The 18,863-nt window shown below is 34.5% G+C and overlaps 1 protein-coding gene across 4 annotated transcripts in view; it reads left to right on the top strand.

Annotated features, from left to right (window-relative positions):
* LOC132161198 (ubiquitin carboxyl-terminal hydrolase 13) overlaps positions 1-18,230 on the top strand; it is a 29,181-nt gene extending 10,951 nt beyond the window's left edge. Inside the window, exons 11-22 of one of the 4 annotated variants that reach the window (XR_009438109.1) lie at positions 3,515-3,640; positions 6,154-6,307; positions 6,521-6,695; positions 7,757-7,845; positions 8,418-8,540; positions 9,128-9,154; positions 9,364-9,507; positions 12,476-12,642; positions 14,222-14,414; positions 14,538-14,622; positions 16,417-16,809; positions 17,030-18,230. Coding sequence is in view for 3 of the 4 variants with exons in the window: in XM_059571084.1 (XP_059427067.1) it covers positions 3,515-3,640; positions 6,154-6,307; positions 6,521-6,695; positions 7,757-7,845; positions 8,418-8,540; positions 9,128-9,154; positions 9,364-9,507; positions 12,476-12,642; positions 14,222-14,414; positions 14,538-14,622; positions 16,417-16,513 (1,380 nt within the window). In the remaining variant the exon portion in view is untranslated. Of the gene's footprint in view, positions 1-3,514; positions 3,641-6,153; positions 6,308-6,520; positions 6,696-7,756; positions 7,846-8,417; positions 8,541-9,127; positions 9,155-9,336; positions 9,508-12,475; positions 12,643-14,221; positions 14,415-14,537; positions 14,623-16,416 lie in introns of all 4 variants that reach the window. The other 3 variants (XM_059571086.1, XM_059571084.1, XM_059571085.1) reach the window with 3 other exon arrangements.
* The last annotated feature ends 633 nt before the right edge of the window (positions 18,231-18,863 follow it).

Below are 18,863 nucleotides of genomic sequence, written 5' to 3'. Positions count from 1 at the left end.
TACGATGTATAATATTCGACAGGCATATTTCGGTCCATTTTATTTCACTTTCCAAATTCGCTTCCACAAATTCAGTGGTTAAAATTCGGCAGATAATTCGCCCTTTCACATCCGGGAGCTGCAGGAATAGCAGTAGAGCACTGAGGAATGATCTCCATCCGCTGTCAGTCGCTCACCAGCAGGTGGTGCAAGCGGCTGTTAAATAAGACCAAAGTAACAGGTGGATTAAGTAATACAGTTACAAAAACTGATCTGCAGAAATTAAGCAAGCGCTAAACAGAAGTTTTGATTATCGGGGCATGTGGAAAAGCTGATTGTGCGTATGTTTATTTCAACATCTTTGCTGTTACCAAGTAAGCAGCATTCAAATGAGATTATAATGGTGTTTTACCCAACGCTGAAGTACAGAACTAACATTACATCTAAGGAAGACATGTATTGCTTTCGGTTGTTTAGTTTCCGTAACTTTGTGTCATGGCTTGTGCGTCGCTGTGCTGTAATACTGGGGATCCAGAATACATTTTATTGATGATTATGCAAACTATATACAGGCAAGCAAATGGGGTCAAAAAGAATCAAATGCGCTGCATTTTCTTTATAATTGATTTCCATTACCACTGATCTATAAAGTCGACAGTCCCACAAAGATATCAACCATGATTAGTTTTAACAATATGCAACCAATTTATATTAACATAAAAAAATGAGTTAAAAACAATCTAGGTATATTAATTCTGAAAATTTAAACTGAAGAAATTATTGACGTGCTACCGCACCCAAGGGACCATCTGACAATTCCACTGACTGGAATATAAAAAACTATTTGTGTAGTGTCCATATAAAAAGAAATAAGTTATTGGCCATATATATTTAGTCAGTATGAGTAAATAATTAATTTATTGTAAACTGATTAATTTGAATTTACTGTATTATTGTACTACGTTTCGTTTTGAGGTAAATTTGCAGACGGTCCCTAAAGGATTTTAGGCAAATATCAAACATAAAACTACTGCGCTTGGTTTTCTTTTTACGAAAAAAAAGGTTAAATTTGGTGAAACTTTGTGGTTTGTGAGGCTCATCTGCTTAAATGTACATAATATACAGTAATATGTTGTATTAATTAGATGCCGAATTTAATAATTTAATATCTTGAGGCAATAAAAGGCGTTAATGTTTTATATATATATATATATATATATATATATATATATATATATATATATATATATATATAACATGCAGTTTTTCTTGTTCCGTAACTTGCATTCATATCCTCATCTGTCTGTATATAGTTTGCATCATCAGTAAGATGTGAGTTTTGTCTTTTAATCGCTGTCACTGTTAGTGCGCTGAGCCACGTAATGTGTTTTCTTTTCTTTAACAGATTTCTGAGGGAAACCGCATGAAACCTTGAACGTTCGTTCATATTTTACATCTGCTTCACTGTCTATATACTTTGCATAATCATCAATAAAATGTACTCTGAGATCTGAGGTCTTATATCACAGTATTATTTGACTGAGAAGCATTACTCGTCATTGGGGAATCCTGGAGTGTGACGTGAGGGGATCCCCAGTATTACAGCACAGCGACGCACAAGCCATGACACAAAGTTACGTAAACTAAACCAGCGGTTCTCAATTGCAGTCCTCGCGCCCCACTGCTCTGCACATTTTGAACGTTTCTCTTAGCGCTTCAGACATTTGTTCTATTCGAACATAAATGCCCTGCGAAGTGGACATCACAGGATATTCAGCCATGATTCCAGTTCGAAGTGAACGTAGCTATATGTTCCAATCAAAGTGCATTGAAGTGTGCAAGACGTTAATTTAAATTGTATTGATTTACAGAGGTATATGATGTCACAGTTGTCCATGTTTAAAGACGCTGCACAGCACAAATCAGTGAATGAATGTTTTGATGTGAGGTAAACTTCAACAGATTTCCCCTGCTCAGAGAGTAGGGAGCAGTGAACATTTGAAAAACAGTTCATGCACGGAGCTCATTTCTAACGAGCTGATTATCTGAATCAGGTGTGTTAACAAAGAGAAACGTGCAAAATATGCAGAGCAGTGGGGCGCGAGGACTGGAATTGAGAACCGCTGAACTAAACAACCGAAAGCAATATATGTCTTCCTTAGATGTAATGTTAGTTCTGTACTTCAGCGTTGGGTAAAACACCATTATAATCTCATTTGAATGCTGCTTACTTGGTAACAGCAAAGATTTTGAAATAAACATACGCACAATCAGCTTTTCCCCGATAATCAAAACTTCTGCTTAGCACTTGCTTAATTTCTGCAGATCAGTTTTTGTAACTGTATTACTTAATCCACCTGTTGCTTTGGTCTTATTTAACAGCCGCTTGCACCACCTGCTGGTGAGCGACTGACAGCGGATGGAGATCATTCCTCAGTGCTCTACTGCTATTCCTGCAGCTCCCGGATGTGAAAGGGCGAATTATCTGCCGAATTTTAACCACTGAATTTGTGGAAGCGAATTTGGAAAGTGAAATAAAATGGACCGAAATTTGCCTGTCGAATATTATACATCGTATTTTTTAACCGATTGAATATTTTGGAAGTGAATTCTGGAACGTGAATATGAATTATTGATTTTTTAATTATGAAAAGGTGTGTGAAATATTTTTAATTAAATTATTAACAGCTTAAACGAACAACTATATTAAATTTCAGGACCTAAAGATGCAAGCCCTGGAAATACAAGGCATTAAAATGCAAGTACTGTTAATTCAATGCATTATTTTTTCAGATAGTGCTATTCAGCATGCTTTTTTGTTTCAAAGACATAAGTCATTATTTTACTTCCATATTAATTTAATTAATTTGCCATTTTCCTAAAGTTCAGGTTTCTTTAAAAATATCAACTGCAATCCAACTTTCTTAAAGGAACACTCCACTATTTTTGAAAATAGGCTTATTTTAAGTTAAACAGTTGTTTTGAGTTAAACAGCTGTGTTTTTATTACACAGCGCCTGAAAACAGTCCCCAGCAACTCTGCAACTACACAAACTAGCTGGGGACTATTTTCAGGAGCTGCGTAATATCACTGCACCTGCTGTACCAGTTGTACAACAGCAAAGTTCCTTGATTATTACGCCGGAATGAGAGTATTGTTCCTAGCCATATCGGCCTAGAAAATCACAACTTTTCATTTTCCATCGGTCTTAGTACACGATGTAACTACAGAACTGTCAAGATTTAAATACGAAAAAAATATCTATACTCTTTGGTCATTTTTGAGCTAGATGCTAAGGGTCTAATGAGATTCAATGATTTATGCTAAGCTAAAAGTGCTACCGCTAGACCTGGAGATTGGCTGAATGGATTTGAAAAACAGTCAAACTCAAACTGTTTAACTCTAGGAGAGTTGGAAAATGAGCCTATTTTCAAAATTAGTGGAGTGTTCCTTTAATATGTTTGATGGCTGATGCCATTTTAAAGTGCATTTGGTGACTCTGAGCATGGATGTATCATGTTGTTTTCTTCTGTAGCAGCAGCAAAGAGGGATTTCCCCTAAGATGTTTAAAGCGCTGGTCAGTAAAGGACACCCAGAGTTCTCCTCGAACCGGCAACAAGATGCTCATGAATTCTTGCTGCACTTAATTAACCTGGTAGAGGTATGAATGTCTTTCTCTTTTATGTGCTTCTTTTTTGGAAAACACAATATTTCCTTTCATGTCTGAAAGAAATTGTTTACGCAAAAATGAAAATCCTACATGATCACCCTCATATCACTTCAAACCTACTACTATTACTTTTTTCTTCTTTAGCTGAAAGCTGGTTATAAATTACTTTGATTTAATGGAAAAAAAAGATCAGCTTGGCATTAGGAGAACCTTTTATGACTCCTTTTGTATATTGAGTTTTGGATTGATACAGGGTGAGTAAATTCTGACAGAGTTCTTATTTTTAGGTAAACTATCCCATTTGTGATCTTCATTTCTTAAAACATGATTTTAGAGAATCAAGGGTTTCTAGGGTTTGGCTGGAATTTCCCCAGACGTGTTTGTAGACTTTGAGTGGTGTCAGCAGGCTCTGGTTTCAGGAGACACATTCGACTGCACTCTCTACCCCTCTGCTGGCAGACACACACTTCAAGTGACTTTCTCAACTGATTTAAAATTAGATCCCCCTATCGGTTACACAGGGCAGATAATGCTTCCTGTTACCCTCCCCACTTGGTCCATGTCCAGATTGAAAGCCGTTGCCTTCCCTGACACTTTTCCGTGACTTAAAAACAAATAACAGTAGGAGCCACACTGTTAGACATTTACATTGAGATACACTATGTCAACAAGAAATAGAATTCACAGCCCATTTTATTACTACTTTTCTTCTACAATTTGGCATAGTTTTGAGTTGACGATCATGAAAAATGGCTTCTAAATGACAGGTGGTTGGAGGGAGTGTTTGGAAAATGTAAGTGCTTGGTGACATCAGCTGAAAGGGAAAATCAAAGCAGATGGTTAGCAGGTTATTAAGGAGCATTCACACTGATAGTAATTTTCTTTTTGCATTAGAATTGCCAGTTTCCTGTGACATAAGCAACATTGATCATTGATGGTGTGACGAAATTCAACTTTATGTAAATAACATTCAAGTTTTTTAAAGAAGACTCTTTTTATATTGTTAAATGTTCATACAATTGAAAATAACTGTTTTCTTATATTTTGAAATGTAATTCAGTTTTGTGATGGAAAGCTGAATATTCATCAGTCTTCAGTGCCGATCCTTCAGAAACCTGATTTGGTTCTCAAGAAACATTTCTTATCATTATCAATGTTGAAAACAGTTGAGCAGCTTGATATTTGTGTGGAAACTGTGATTTAGTTTTTTCCGAGATAAATAGAAAGTAAAAAAAAAATAACTTTATTTGAAATGCATATCTTCCATTATAATTGTCTTTACTGTAACTTTTGATACATTTAATGCATCCCTACTGAAGTATTAGTTTCTTTAAAAAATCCTACTGAAACCAAATGTTGGAATGATAGAGTAAGTGGTGATGTGATGTAGAAGCTAACAATGGGAGTGCAAGCAGGGATCGCCCGCCTAATATAGTTAGATACAGATGCCTACTCAGTGGACAATTTTATATTTAAACTAACATTCACAGATGATCTGTTCACAATACAACAAATCATTCTCAACAGACATCACAATACAGATCTGTTCACAATATAGATAGAAGTATTCACAATAGAGAAATAAAAAGGGTCCATTTAGATTTCATGTAAAGCTTTTCAGCTCTAGATATGTTTATATAGTTGTTTGATTTTGAAGCGATGAACTGTTCAAGAGCTAATCTTTGCTGACATCTACTTGTTCCTGACAGTGCATATAAACCAAGCAGAGCGAGCCTCTTAAAACCAAGACAGGGCTATAGTCTCTTGAAATGTTTAGTACTCAGAAATGTTGACTGGTTTATTTGTAGCTGTCCTCAGCTGTGCCTTGTGTGAAATAGCATAAGGCCTGTGAACAGTGAGGGGACCTTGTGGTGCGTTTCTACATCCTCAGCAGGTTTGTTCTCTGCTCAGTGGTCTCTGGTATCTCAGACTTGATAGAGGAGGGCTGCTATATTTCGGTATGGCCTCAGAATAGCGGAACTGCCATTGGATGACCTCGTTGATCTGAATTATGGACTAATTCTGAGCTCTCCCTAAAGATGCCTAAATTTAAATCGAAAGTTGATTTGTTTACCATTTGTTTTGTAGAACTATGTATTATGCAACTGCTACTGTGTTTTATGTCATGATTTTGGATGTTGGTGGGATAGTCCACCCAAAAATTCAATTTTCAAATATTTCATACAAATATTTCATACAAAAAAAAAAAGTCATTTTTTTTGTTCTCACCCGTGTGGCCATGTGGTTCTATGGAACATTAAATATATATTGAAGGATGTTGATAAACAAACAGTTCCAGTTTCCAATGACTTCTATTATATAAACAAAAAAATGCAATGGGAAGTCATTGGGAACCAAAACTGTTTAGTTAACAGCATTCTTCAAAATATATATTTTTTAGTGTTCTACTGAAGATAACAAAACAAAACAGCTCTTATAATGTACTGTGCTACCCACTGTGCCATGAACTTTCTGTAGGTGATATTGTGTTTTGCCATTTCCAGAGGAACAGTTCAGGCTCAGAGAACCCCAGCGATGTGTTCCGCTTCTTAGTTGAGGAGCGAGTGCAGTGCTGTCAGACACAGAAGGTGCGCTACTCACAGCGAGTGGACTACCTCATGCAGCTTCCTGTACCCTTGGAGGCTGCCAGCAACAGAGGTAATGCCCTCTACAACTGACTTAAACATTGCTCCTGCACTACAAATCTGTCATGTGCATTTAAAAAACTATTTCCACCTGATCTGACTCTTAAATATTGATTAAAGTTTATTTAGTAAGGTTATATTTTATTTATTTTAGGTCTTTTCAATGGATCTAATGTGCAGGTTGTTGAGGTTGTTTTAATTGCTTATTGTTTTGTCATTTGTACAGAGGACTTAATAGCATATGAGAGTAAGCGTAAGGAAGCTGAGGAGAACATGCGGCCCCCTCCAGAGCCGGTGAGAGCCCGAATCCCCTTCACTGCTTGTCTGCAAGCCTTCACTGAGCCTGAGAATGTTCCAGACTTCTGGAGCTCTGCACTGCAAGCCAAGTCAGCCGGAGTGAAGTAAGCAAGGTTCTGGTTTGAGACCTTCAAAGGACTTAAAAAACATTTTCCAAAATTTGTCAAAAATGTCATCTACAATTTTAATGTTTTACATTTTTTGTTCATATATATTAACTAACTGCTCTTCAAAAGTTTGAGAACTGAAAGATTTTTAATTAAAAAAACAGAAGTTTCTTATGCTTATCAAGGATATATTTATTTAATCAAAAATATAGAAGAAAATGGTCACACTTTATTTTAAGGTGTAATTTTCAATTAACAAACTATTAACTATGACTTTTGCCTCAATAAACTCCTAGCTCCTAATTTGCTTCTTAGTAATAGTAAGTTGTTAAGTTTAGGTATTGGATAGGATTAGGTATATATATATATATATATATATATAATATGTTCATTCACAATATGTGTTTTATAAATGCTAATAATAATTGGTCCCTATACTAAAGTATTACCCAAACACACACACACACACACACACACACACAGACACAAAAACTTAATATTGTGTAATATTAATGCCATAAAAAGTTTTGTAATATACTTTAAAAGCTGAATTTCTTCAGTGTCACATGATCTTTCAAAAGTTATTTTAATATGTTGATTTATTAACAATGTTGCAACTTTTAAAAGGCAGTGTGTATGTATATATATATATATATATAAATTGTGATTAATCGCATCCAAAATAAAAGTTTTTGTTTGCATAATATATGTGTGTATGCTGTGTATATTTATTATATATATGAATGCAAACACATACATGTATATATTTAAGACAGAAATGTTATATTTATACTTAAGAATATAAATATAAATGTATATGCATGTAAATACTTTCAAAATATATACTGCATATGTGTGGATTTATATGTACATAATAAATATACACAATACATGTACATATATTATGTAAATAAAAACTTTTATTTTGGATGCGTCTGACAACACACACGCACACATACACTCATTGGTATATATATATATTTATATATAAACCCCTATAAATCCCAATATATGTGTAAATGCAGGCTCTAAAACATTATATCTTTCTCTTTCCTCAGGACTTCTCGTTTCGCATCCTTCCCAGAGTACATGGTCATGCAAATAAAGAAGTTCACATTCGGGGTTGATTGGGTGCCCAAAAAGTTAGGTGTGTAATTTTAAGTGCTTTTAGTCTGACGTTATATATTTGATATCAAATTGTTAATAAATAAATTAACACATTGCTGACAAAAGAATGCAATGCATGTACAAAATGTTTGATTATCTCATTCTCATTCCAATTGAAAGGATTTTTGATTCTCTGTACCTTCAGCTCCTGTCAAAGCATATTTATTAATATGTCATGTTCTTGTTTGTCATCTGTGTCTGCCTATCACATGCTCTCTTGTGCAATTCAGATCATCACATGTCATGCATGTTGAGCAATGCATCACTGATTGCTTGCCTCAAAAGACTACCATATCAGTTTGCAAGGTGTTATGTTTGCTCAGCAGAGCTTTTCCTTTGTCCAGCAGAGGGTACTCTAGCACTGTGTTTTTACACAAGACATTTTTGGAATCAGAGACTGGTTCTGTGGTCAGCAAAATCTTGGTTTTTGGAAAGAAATAATGCTCAGAATCTGGTCCAAGAGTCTCTTCTGAATGTATCAATGTACAGTTCATTTCTTTTTGTAATATTTAAAATTGCCTTTTAAATCTTTTTTTTTGTTATGTGCTACAGATGTTTCTGTTGATGTACCTGATTTCCTGGACTTGAATCGCCTCCGGGCCACAGGGCTACAGACTGGAGAAGAGGAGCTGCCTGACCTTACACCTCCCATTGTCATTCCTGAAGACACCAGAGGTGAGAACCTTAAGACTAGTACCATTCAAACATTTGGAGTCAATAAGATTTTTATTTTATTTATTGATTTTTTTTTGTTGATAGAAATTAATTCATTCAGGAAGGATTAATTAAATGGATCAATGGATTCAAATAAAATTTTTATATTCATCAATCTTCAGAATCCTGAAAAAGTGTATCATGGTTTCCATAAAAGTAAGCAGCACAGATATTTTCAACGTTGATAATAACAAAAAAAAATTCTCGAGCACCCAGCAGCATATTAGAATGCTTTCAGTGACACTGAATACTGAAAAGCTTTGCCATAACAAGAATAAAATGCATCTTAAATATATTAAAACTCAAAATTAAAACTCCTAATTATTTTCTAATTTTGATAAAATAAATACAGCCTCGGTGAACATAAGAAATGTATTTAAAAAACAACAAAACTCTTATAGTCAGTGTTATATGTTTTTTTGCCATTGTTTAAAATTATTGAAATATAATGTTGTGAAATATAATAAAAACAGCTAGCTTGAAAGTTTAAATTTCATATTTAGAATTATGCCCTGATTTGTACTGACTAAGTCTTTTTTTGTATTCAGACAGCACAACAAACAACTCTTTGGAATGTAAGTACCGCTTTGATTGTAAATTGCAAAATACATTTACAACTGTATACATGCACTACAAAATTACTTATTCGAAGAACAGTATTTAAAGTCTTGTAAAATGTTCAAGTTTTGTTTTCTTGAAGATTTTAAATGGTCTGTGTATTTATTTTTAGTTAAGGGGCGCTGATGTTGATTTGAAGCCACTATTCTCTTCATCTGTTCCTCAGCTCCAGAAATAGATGAATCATCCGTGATGCAGCTGGCAGAGATGGGTTTCCCTCTGGAAGCCTGTCGGAAGGCAGTGTACTACACTGGGAATATGGGGGCAGAGATGGCCTTTAACTGGATAATAGCACACATGGAAGAGCCAGGTAGGGCCTCGTATCTTGACTGAACTGACACGTTTTGAACAAAGGCATATTCCCTGTGTCCTTCCCTCATTTTATATAAAAGCATTACTTAAAATAGTAATAGTAGTACTGGTTAAATGTAATATTTAAAAAAAAATGTTATTATATACATTTGTTATAGCCTAAAACATGCAGCTGTGATGGAATTAAACATCTTATTTGTTCTAATGGCTCTAGTCACATAGTCTAGTAATCAATGGAAAGACACTCAAGTGTCTGCCATTTTAGCTCCATTGGCTAAAAGGTTGTAGCCATTTAGTTTGAAGTGAAGTGTGAGGGAATGTCTAATTGAGCAGAAGACACAGTCACCTAATTGCATGCTTCCTCTAAAGGAACACTTTCACTGTAGACATTTTAGACATTTAACTCAGATGAACTTACTGTGATCTGCATATTAGCCATCCAGTTGACATTATTTCAAAAACTCAAGCACGGTTTCACAACAATATTTATTAAGTTGATTCTCAGCTGGTATGATTTAGGCCTCATGGGAAATCAAATGGCAAATCAATGCAGTATCACAACTGTTTATAATAAAAAACCTTCAATTCAAATATTGATTATTAAATATATATATATACTATTATATGAAGTGTATAGTCTCTTTTATAGACTCTTTTTCTAACTCCCCAAGAGTTAAACCATTGAGTTTTACCGTTTTCAAATCCATTCTGCCAATCTCCGGGTCTGGCGTTAGCACTTTTAGCTTAGCTTAGCATAGTTCATTGAATCTGATTAGACTGTTAGCATCTCGCTCAAAAATGACCAAAGAGTTTCTATATTTTTCCTGTTTAAAACTTGATTCTTCTGTAGTTACATTATGTACTAAGACCGACAAAAAATTTAAAGTTGCTTGAAAAATTGAAAATGAAAAATTATTTTCAGGCGCTGTGTAATATCATTGCGCCTGCTGCAACCATGGAACGGCAGCAAAGTTCCTTGATTATTACGCCGGAATGAGAGTATAGTTCCTAGCCATAGCCTAGAAAATCACAACTTTTCATTTTCTGTCGGTCTTAGTACATGATGTAACTACAAAAGACTGTTTAAGTCTAGGGGAGTTGCATTTAGGCTATTTTCAAAAAAGTGTAGTGTTCCTTTAAACAAATATTTTAAGCTTAATTTGAAAGAATGCAAACTGATGGCTTCAACAAAACTATATATCATCTAACAACCTCGGAGCTCACAGAGCAGATTTGTCTTTAAAAGTAAATTAAATGAATTTTCCCTGTGGAGAAATCACTATACAGGAGTGTTTTGTAAATATGTAACCTGCTGCAGTGTGTGGTGAAACAAATACTGGACTAAATGTTTTATCTTGAATTTCATCGTTTCATGCTCTTGGAAATATTTAGCAAAACACATTGTGGTCAGAAAAAAACATGTTTATTCTCACTATACTGTAATGTAATCTGTGTCATATCCATATCCATGTAAAGCAGCTGCCTAATTAGTATAGTTTCTACCAAGATTAGTTTTTTTCCCAGAACAGACCTATGACCTGTGATAATATACATACCGTTTGCTTAAAGTAAACCTGTATTTTAAATGTCGTTAATGCATTCAAGATAAATAAGGCACAGAAATCTGGTGTGCTTCATGAGGCTCATTATCTGGGTTTCAGCCACAGTGGAATATTTTATGTTTGGAGCATGTCACTTAGCTAGGCTATAAGATAAATGCATGTGACATAAAGAGTTGCGTATTTTCATGCCAAAGTAATTCATCCGAATGCAATTTAGATCTAAGGTGTTCTATATTATTGGACTCAAAATGGTCTAGTTGAGTAGAATCAAGTTTACACAAGGTTGTATTTCAGTCTCTTGCTAGTCATCCTTGTTTATCATTGTGCTTCTGGCTAGTAAACACCGTCCTCACACTTGAGCGTCAACTGTGAGCTGGGAATTCTGTTCTCCTCACTTTCCTGCTCCAGTTAAACGGCCACCTGAGATCACATACAGAATCAGACATACACACAAGCAGTCTCAAGTGCTCCAAACTCCATTAGCTTCGCATCTCCTAGACTCGTGTGGCTTACGTCTGCTCCACAGCTACAGCTGGCCTGTTCCTATATAGAGGCTACTGACAGTGGTTATTAATATAGTGTGCAGTATACAGAGATTTTTTTAGCCTTACCTTAACTCTTCAGTATTGTGTACTGTGAGATGATATATGGCTAGTCTAAGGAAAGCAGAAATCCTAACTTTTTATATTAACATTTAAAAATATTTTGGTCTGCTCTGCCTTATATATATATAATTTCAGTTTTTCTGTAATTAATAAACAGACAATTAATTTTAATATTTTTTTTTTATTGCAACAATGTAAAATTCATTACTTGTCACCTTTAATCTATTTAATGCATGGTTGCTGAATAAAATTGAAAAACAGTGCAAATTGAAAAAGTAATTAGTCAAGGCAAAAATGGGTATATATATATATATATAAAAATAAAAAAAACTTGAGAGATACAATTCTCTTTGATTAGATATTTACACAACAATAACTTGTAATTTAAAAATGTATTCATAATTTCTTTCAATATGTGTGTGTGTGTGTGTGTGTTTGTGTGTGTGTGTGTGTGTGTGTGTGTGTGTGAAACAGCATTTGATCTTGAACATTAAAGGATTAGTTGCAGACTACAGGGAATGGATTACATGGCTCGTGTTCATGTGAATTTCCGGTTTATCTGTGTAATCTCAAAGCAGCGAGTGTGATATTTTTATCCTCTGCACATTTGGTGAATAATATTCACACTAGACTGAATATTATGTTTTTCGTGAGATAGTTTGAACATATAGTTCTACATAATGTTTTACCATGTACTATTGCATTTGTCTTTGTTGTGATATTTTAAATGTAAATATGATATATACTGTATGTGTGACCGAAGACTTAAATCTTACGCCTCTTCTGAAACCAACTTAAGATTTTGCTGAGCCTCTGGCAGTTCCCACTTACATGGAACCAGACCTTCCCAGTCCCAGCCTCCCTACTACCAGTGCACTGGATAACCAGCCTCCAGAAGAGAGCATCTCCATCCTCACCTCCATGGGCTTCCCCAGACATCACACAATCCAGGCTCTCAAAGCCACAGTGAGTGTCCTGCTTCATCTGCTTCATGTTTTTTGTCCAGTTAGGTTGTTAGTTACCTACACATATCAGTGTGTGTATTTAGTGGCCCCGAAAAAGAATTTGAACACCTAAAAATATCTGAATGTCATAGACCTGTGATTACTCTTCTAGGACCCCTGCATGAACTTCAGTGGATCTGGCTCCATGCATCCACTAAAAAATTACCTTGAGAAAAGTTCAAGTGTCTGGATACGTTTTAGGGCCACTGTATGTAGGATGTTCATGTTTTGAACAGTTAATTGCTGAAAATTGTTTGATTTCATTCTTAGGCAGGAGTATAACTATCATACTGTCACGTTACACAGATGCAAAAACATGTTCTGGCATGTCAGGATTAGTTTTGTCACTTGTTGCTCATTGACCCAGCATGCGAGACTAGAGAAGCCATTTCTTCTGTTAAACTACTTGGCTAACCTTCACATTTTCTTATTGGATATCTGAAAGTACAGTGTTTACAGTTAAAAGAAATGTGATTTGTATTGGTTTTAAAGTGCTTTGAAAATCATGCTATTATTCAGTCAAAATTCACTTGGTGATGAAATGTTTGCTGGAAGTATATTATGGGTTTTAATATTTTGGTGTGTGTGTGTGTGTATCCATTTATTTAAAAGAAATGAATAGTTTTATTCAGCAAGCGCACTTTAAATTGATTTAAAGTTAAAAACATTTATAATGTTACAAAAGATACCTATTTCAAATAAATTACATTCTTTTGAACTTTCTATTCAGAGTAATAGCTTCTGAAAATGTAGCACTGCCACCAAAGGAATAAATTACATTTTCAAATATAGCCTATTAAAAGTCATTTTTAAATATTACTCAAATAAATGCATTATGTGAACACAATACTTCTTTCATTCAAAACATCTTTAAAAAAGGAAATTTTACACAGTTGTACATGAGTTGCTACATGATTTCCTCTTTATTATTTAGAATGTTTAGTTTTCAGTTTAATTTTAATGAACTGTATAACTCCTATGTTTAGTCTAACCTCTCAGATCTTCTTGTCAAGTGTTTGAACATTGTTTATTCATAGTAGGACCTACTTCTTCTTGCATAGTTATTTTTGTGTTTTAGACATTGGGATGGTGTTTTTCAAGTCTGTGTTATGTGCTTGCAAAAATAGCCTCTAATAGCGCAGTCACAAGTGGACGTCTTCAACCTACGCCGTTCACATTTGTCCAGGAAAGGATGAGAGCATCAGGCCACATTTGCTTTCAGTTCTGGAATCTGCAGTGAATCACGGCGCTATTTCAGATTAGTGCCTATGCCTAAATTAGTCTTGTGACCATGCTAGAATGACCTCAGTTAAATCAAGGACTCTTGACTCGTCTGAGCAATTTAAATATGGCTCCTTGACTGAGGATATTTTTTTCTTGTGAATTTAAAGCTTGCCATGTTTTTTGTCCAGTTAGGTTGTTAGTTACCTACACATATCAGTGTGTGTATTTAGAGCTCCTGTTCTCAAGTGATGAGAGTTACAATGATTTACAATACCATGATGTCACATTTTGTCTGTATTCTACTTGTCTGATTACAGAACAACAACTTGGAGCGTGCGCTTGACTGGATATTCACACACCCAGACTGTGAGGATGAGAGTGAGGCTATGTCAGACACGGCAGACACAGAGGCGAACGATAACAGCTTTTCAAATGCCAATGCCCACAGCGACTCCTCACTGTCTCCAGATCAGGACCTGTCCAGCCCCCGTGTCAGAGACGGACCCGGGCGTAAGTGCCTACAGAATACTGAGATCAACAAACAGTGCTCACATACTGAGGATTACACTGTCTGCATGCATTGCTGGTTTGATATTTCATTGCTGATGTTGTTTTGTTTTTTCTTTCTCAAAGGTTACGAACTGTTTGCCTTCATCAGTCACATGGGAGCATCCACAATGTCTGGTCATTATGTGTGTCATATCAAAAAAGAGGGCAGGTATGCTGATTATAATGTGTGTTATTTATTTACAAATTTTCATTTTGGGGGTGTGGTACAATCAGACTGATTGTGGATGGACTGATTGCAGAGTGTATCGTTTGGATAATGTATAACAGAAAAAAATATTTATATAAAATTTCTTAGAGTGCATTTAAATAAATGTTTAAAAAAAAACATTTAAAATTAAGAAAATAAAAATATTTTAAATTAAAAATATATATTATAAACACTTTAAATACATTTTTTTACATAACTTTATATATATATACTGTACATAGAGTATATGTAGTATTTTTATATATTTTGTTTTGTTCATTTGTTCAAAAAGTGGAATTATTTAAATTTTTTACTTTTACAATTATATATTGTATTTACTGTATATTTATATATGATATATTTTTTATATTTTATATATTTTATAATTACACTCATAAATAAAAAAGTATAAATATTTAAAATTACATCTGAATAAAATTTTTAAACAAAATTAATTACATTTAACAAATTAAAATTAATTACATTTAAAAAAATTATAAACTTAAATAAAAAAATCTACAATTTATTACTAGACAGATTCTAAAAGTTCTAAATGTATAATTTCATAATTTGTAACCATTTATAAATGTTAACATTTTTAAAACATGAATTATCATTAAAACCGTGTTTGATTATCGCGGTTTTAATAACTCACTATTAAATCATGTCCAGCCAGCAACAGTCTGACGCAAGCGCAGCGCACAATGTTTTTTTTGTTTTTTTTCGAGAAGGAATGGCGAAAGTCAGTGACTTTTCTATGCTTTTCTATGCTTCTACACTTTTCATTGTAAGGAAGGAAATGCCACAGAATTTAATCTTTCTTTAAATTAAGTGCATAGAGTTGCTTGTTTTATTAGTTGTTTGTTGATTATTAAATATAAAACTTGCTGAAATGTTTTCAGTGTGAGCATCAACTATTTTTGAACACTTTCATCTCGTTTCAACAAAACCGTGATAATATTGATAATCGTGATAATTTTAGTCACTATAATCGTGATATTAAATTTTCATACCGTCCCATCCCTAATATATGTATGTATGTATGTATATATTCTGGGCAACAATGTTTTTTTTTTATCGCGATTAATCGCATTGTTGTCTGCAATTAATCACAATTTAATTTGTTATGCACAAAATTAATAATTTATTCAAAAGTAGTGTATTGCGCACTTTTTTTCATTTAAAAGTAGGCCTACTGCTATATGAACAAAAGTTTAATAGCATTTGGTTTGCAAACACTTTAAACAAATAAGGTGCTTTTAACAGCAGTGTTTTACATAGTAGCAGTTAAAATATTTATTGTAGCCTAAATCTCAGCTTATAACATTAATGTAATTAAATTCAACATAAAACAAGCTATTTGTCACTGCCAGGGCATAAACTTTTTTATAGAAAATATTTTATAGTTTGTTATAGAAAAACAAGTTATGCTAGTCTAGAGCCTCGATCATAACATTATAACAGGCACCTACCTATTAGAGATACGATACTGCACGATCGCGGGACCCATCGCAGCAGAGTGTGGCACGGGACAACACTTGATGTGCGGGTAGAGACTCATGTGTGCAGGATGCAGGAGAATAATTAGGGTGTGCTTACACCAGGCAATCATGGTTCGCTTGACAAAATAATTGTCGGCATTAATCAATCGATGCATTAACACAATAATAACACACTAACTTGCCCAGCCCATATATATATATATATATATATATATACTCAAACTCCGATATCTTTTTTTTTTTACTTCCCTAGATGGCTGATTTACAACGACCACAAAGTATGTTTGTCAGAGCGGCCCCCTAAAGACTTGGGCTACATGTACTTTTACCGGCGCCTGTCAAGCTGCTAGATCTGGACCTTCATAACAATATGCACAGCCGTCTGGCCAGAGAGGTGTGTGGGGCACCACTAACACTGCTGGAAACTAGGGAAGCATTTACATCTGTGAGATAAAGAGAGGACCTCTCAGTCCCTGCCAAGACCCGCACAGACGCTCATACCACGAGAAACGTCCAGCAGGGAAAACGTGTGTCGTCCATCTGAGTTTTGTTTATTTGTTTGTCTTGTGTCTGCTTTAAAGGTACAGTGGGGTGCGTGCAATTTTAGGTATGCAGATTATTTTCCTAATATATTCTCAAATTATTTGTTATATTTCTCTTTGAATACTTTAAGCTCCTGTGCCAGTATTTTCCAGGCGTATTTCTTTTAAAAATATAATGTGTGCCTGCATTTACAAATGTTTTTACTGACATCTCAGCAGAATGTACTCATTAATGTACTGCAATTCATTTCATATCCTTTGGGTTTTACAGTTGTTCAACAACGACAACAACAAAAAATCGGTCAGATTAGATTTCAAAAAGAGATCACATTTTGTGGGAGCTGCAATCAATCCAAAACATAATGTAATTATTTCACTTTTTTTCATGCCCATACAGGAAAAAAAAGTTTAAGCAGGCATGTTTATTGAAATATTGGATTATGTTCCTTGTTTGGCAGGTCTTAGTTTGCTGTTAGATATTTATTCTACCATTCAGATTGATCCTTGTATGTGGCACCATCGACTTGTTCTTTAAAGGAATCGTTCACCCAAAAAAGAAACTTTCCAGAAAATTGTCGTCCAATATGTATATGTAGAATTTGTTTCTTTATTAAAACATATTTTTGCAGAAATTTACCATTCACTTTCTCACCAATGAATTCTCTTTAGTGAATGGGTGCCGTCAGAATGAGAGTCCAAACAGCTGTAAAAACATTGCAGTAATCCACACGACTCCAGTACATCAATTAACATTTTGTGAAATGAAAAGCTGCATGTTTGTAAGAAACACACACTTCGCAAGATGTTAACAGATGTGTGTGATGCTTTTATCAGCAGTTTGGACTTTCATTCAGACAGCACCCATTCACTGCAGAGGATCCATTTGTGAGAAAGTGATGTAATGTCAAATTTCTCCAAATATGTTTCAATGAAAAAACAAACTCATCTACTGTACTTTTAAGATGGCCTGAGGTTGAATGCATTTTCATTTTGTTATGTACTATTCCTTTAATGGAGGTTTATTCTATCCAGAAGAACACGTTTCCATACCTTTAGGCAGAAGCGAACTTGTACTTTTATGATTTTTTCATATTCAAAAAGATTGAGCCCCATGTATTGGCATGACTTGAAGAATATTTGATTTATACAATATCATCCTATTCAACTTTATGATAGCTTTCAGTCAGTTTGTGATAGCTGACCCGAAAATGCAGCGATATCACATATTCATGCAATGTTCAAGTGCTTAACTTTGATCATATCTGAAGCCGTTTAAAAGGCTGGGATGCATTTGAAATTGTTCCGTTTCATTGACTTCCAGTCTTAAAGAATGTAAAACTGTTTTTATCCCATACCTAAGCAATATGTGATGACATACTGCATATAAAACTGAATTATATGCAGTGTCATACATAGAACTATCTCAGATACATGTATGTATTGGTGCTCAGTGTTACCAAATCTCAAGCTTTATGACATATCTGTCAAACCTGGCTCCGCCTCCATCAATCTTTACCAATTTCAAGCCTTTCATTTATTTGCTGAAAAAGTGTGTTGATAACAAACAAAAGCCGAATACGTTCTTGGCAAGTATCCTTTAAAGTGTTTTATTATGATGTGAGCCTCAGTCTGAACGTTAGTGCTGATTTAAAATGTTATATTCATTGTTTTATGATATAATCTCACTCAGGCTGAGGTGGGGCCTGTTCATCTCCATTTATTTCAACAATCTTTTATGTTGGGAGTTCAGTGTCTTTGTTTCTTTACCTCGTGTTGTGCATGTGTCTTATCCATCCGAGGTTCTCTCGCTCTTTTCTCTCCTTCTCTTCCTTACTTTGAATGAATATTCATACCAGTTTCCTCCTGCTTCTCTTTCTGTTCTCTTTTCTTTCTGCTCTCTTTTTGGGTGTGAAAGTGGATGCTTTAACCACACCTTTCTCAAACATGCCTTGATTTATTTTTACAGTATGTGCGCTAAAAATCAGAGGTTAGTCAGTTGACATTTTGACAACTGAAGGTCAAGTGGTACCGTTTTATTGGTTATCCTATTTTTTTTTTTTGCAAAAAGTGTGCAATTCTGTAGTTACTTTACAAACTATAATTTTTTTTATTATTATTTTTTTTAATGGATTTTCTGATCCATGTATTGCTTAGAAAC

Source organism: Carassius carassius, chromosome 17 (assembly GCF_963082965.1).
Source record: "Carassius carassius chromosome 17, fCarCar2.1, whole genome shotgun sequence".
Taxonomy (NCBI): Eukaryota; Metazoa; Chordata; class Actinopteri; order Cypriniformes; family Cyprinidae; genus Carassius; species Carassius carassius.
This window is presented reverse-complemented; position numbering and strand designations above follow the sequence as displayed.